This window comes from Herpailurus yagouaroundi, unplaced genomic scaffold (genome assembly GCF_014898765.1).
Source record: "Herpailurus yagouaroundi ecotype Mexico unplaced genomic scaffold, PumYag 187, whole genome shotgun sequence".
NCBI classification, from domain to species: domain Eukaryota; kingdom Metazoa; phylum Chordata; class Mammalia; order Carnivora; family Felidae; genus Herpailurus; species Herpailurus yagouaroundi.
The window spans coordinates 14,700,578-14,701,689 of record NW_024412418.1 but is presented as its reverse complement, the minus strand read 5'-3'; the positions used below and the strand labels follow the sequence as shown (position 1 = coordinate 14,701,689).

At 42.3% G+C, this 1,112-nt stretch overlaps 1 protein-coding gene across 1 annotated transcript; it reads right to left on the bottom strand.

The window, feature by feature from the left end:
- Positions 1 to 273: 273 nt before the first annotated feature.
- Positions 274 to 814, bottom strand: LOC121043530 (60S ribosomal protein L21-like). Its single transcript, XM_040495414.1, has one exon. The coding sequence runs from the start codon at positions 786 to 788 to the stop codon at positions 306 to 308; it is 483 nt and encodes a 160-aa protein (XP_040351348.1). The 5' UTR covers positions 789 to 814; the 3' UTR covers positions 274 to 305.
- Positions 815 to 1,112: the final 298 nt, after the last annotated feature.

Here is a 1,112-nt window from a genome sequence, read left to right as displayed (position 1 = left end):
GGGAGGGCAGAGAGAGAGGGAGAGACAGAATCCAAAGCAGGATCCAGGCTCTGAGCTGTCAGCCCAGAGCCTGACGCGGGGCTCAAACTCATGGGCTGCAAGATCATGACCTGACCCAAAGTCGGATGCTTAACTGAGTCATCCAGGTGCCTCAAAACCCACAAAATTTGAATAAAGCCATCCCCCACTGAATTTGGATATAAAGTTTGCTTTAAATACTTCTTTGGGGAAGACAATACCACGCTGCTACTCAATTAAAAGAAACATTTTTACAGTCTTGACGTCTTTTATTTTTTTTACATTTATCACGCCATGAATTCATAGGGAATGGGTTCCAACAGCTCAGGCTCCTTTCCATTGGTTCTCACAAAGTGTGCTTTTCTGGGTGGGGCAGGCTGGCGCTTCAGTTGAACCCAAGTACCTTTCTCCTTGGCTTCCTTCTTTTTCTGATCATTTTCCTTCACACGCTTCAGGAAGCTGTCTCGGCTCTTTGAATGCTTAATGTTCTCGATACGTACATTAATTCTCTTAGCAAGAATCTTGCCCTTAACTTGTTTGTTTACAACAATGCCAACAGCATGCTGGGTAACATTGTAAACTCTTCCAGTTTTGCCGTGGTAACATTTGTGGGGCATTCCTTTTTGAACAGTGCCCATTCCCTTGATGTCCACAATATCACCTTTCTTGTATATTCGCATGTATGTTGCCAAAGGAACAACTCCATGGTTTCTAAAAGGCCTAGAGAACATATAGCAAGTACCTCTCCTCTTTCCCTTTGTGTTGGTCATTTTGGCGAATTACTGGAAGATGGCGGTTCCCTGTTAAGTCATTTTAAACACTTACTCTGAATTGTCAAAAAATCACCCATGAGGACCACCTATCATCATTTTACTAATGAAGAAACGAAGGCACTAAGCATCTTAAGTAACCTACTTTTAATGGTAAGACAGGGTGAAAAACAAGCTTCTGGTTGGTTCTGCCAAGGCTATTTTTCTCTAAACAGCTTTATTGCTACATAATTCACATACCAGGATGTGGAATTTTAAGACAATGGCTGAGACTTCAAAAAGATTTGGATTTACAGTGGATGCTTCAAGCTACCCAGCTCTGAG

What these genes read in the sequence shown, in the direction of transcription:
- LOC121043530 (XM_040495414.1), bottom strand. Translation starts at nt 788, where the DNA reads ATGACCAACACAAAGGGAAAGAGGAGAGGTACTTGCTATATGTTCTCT.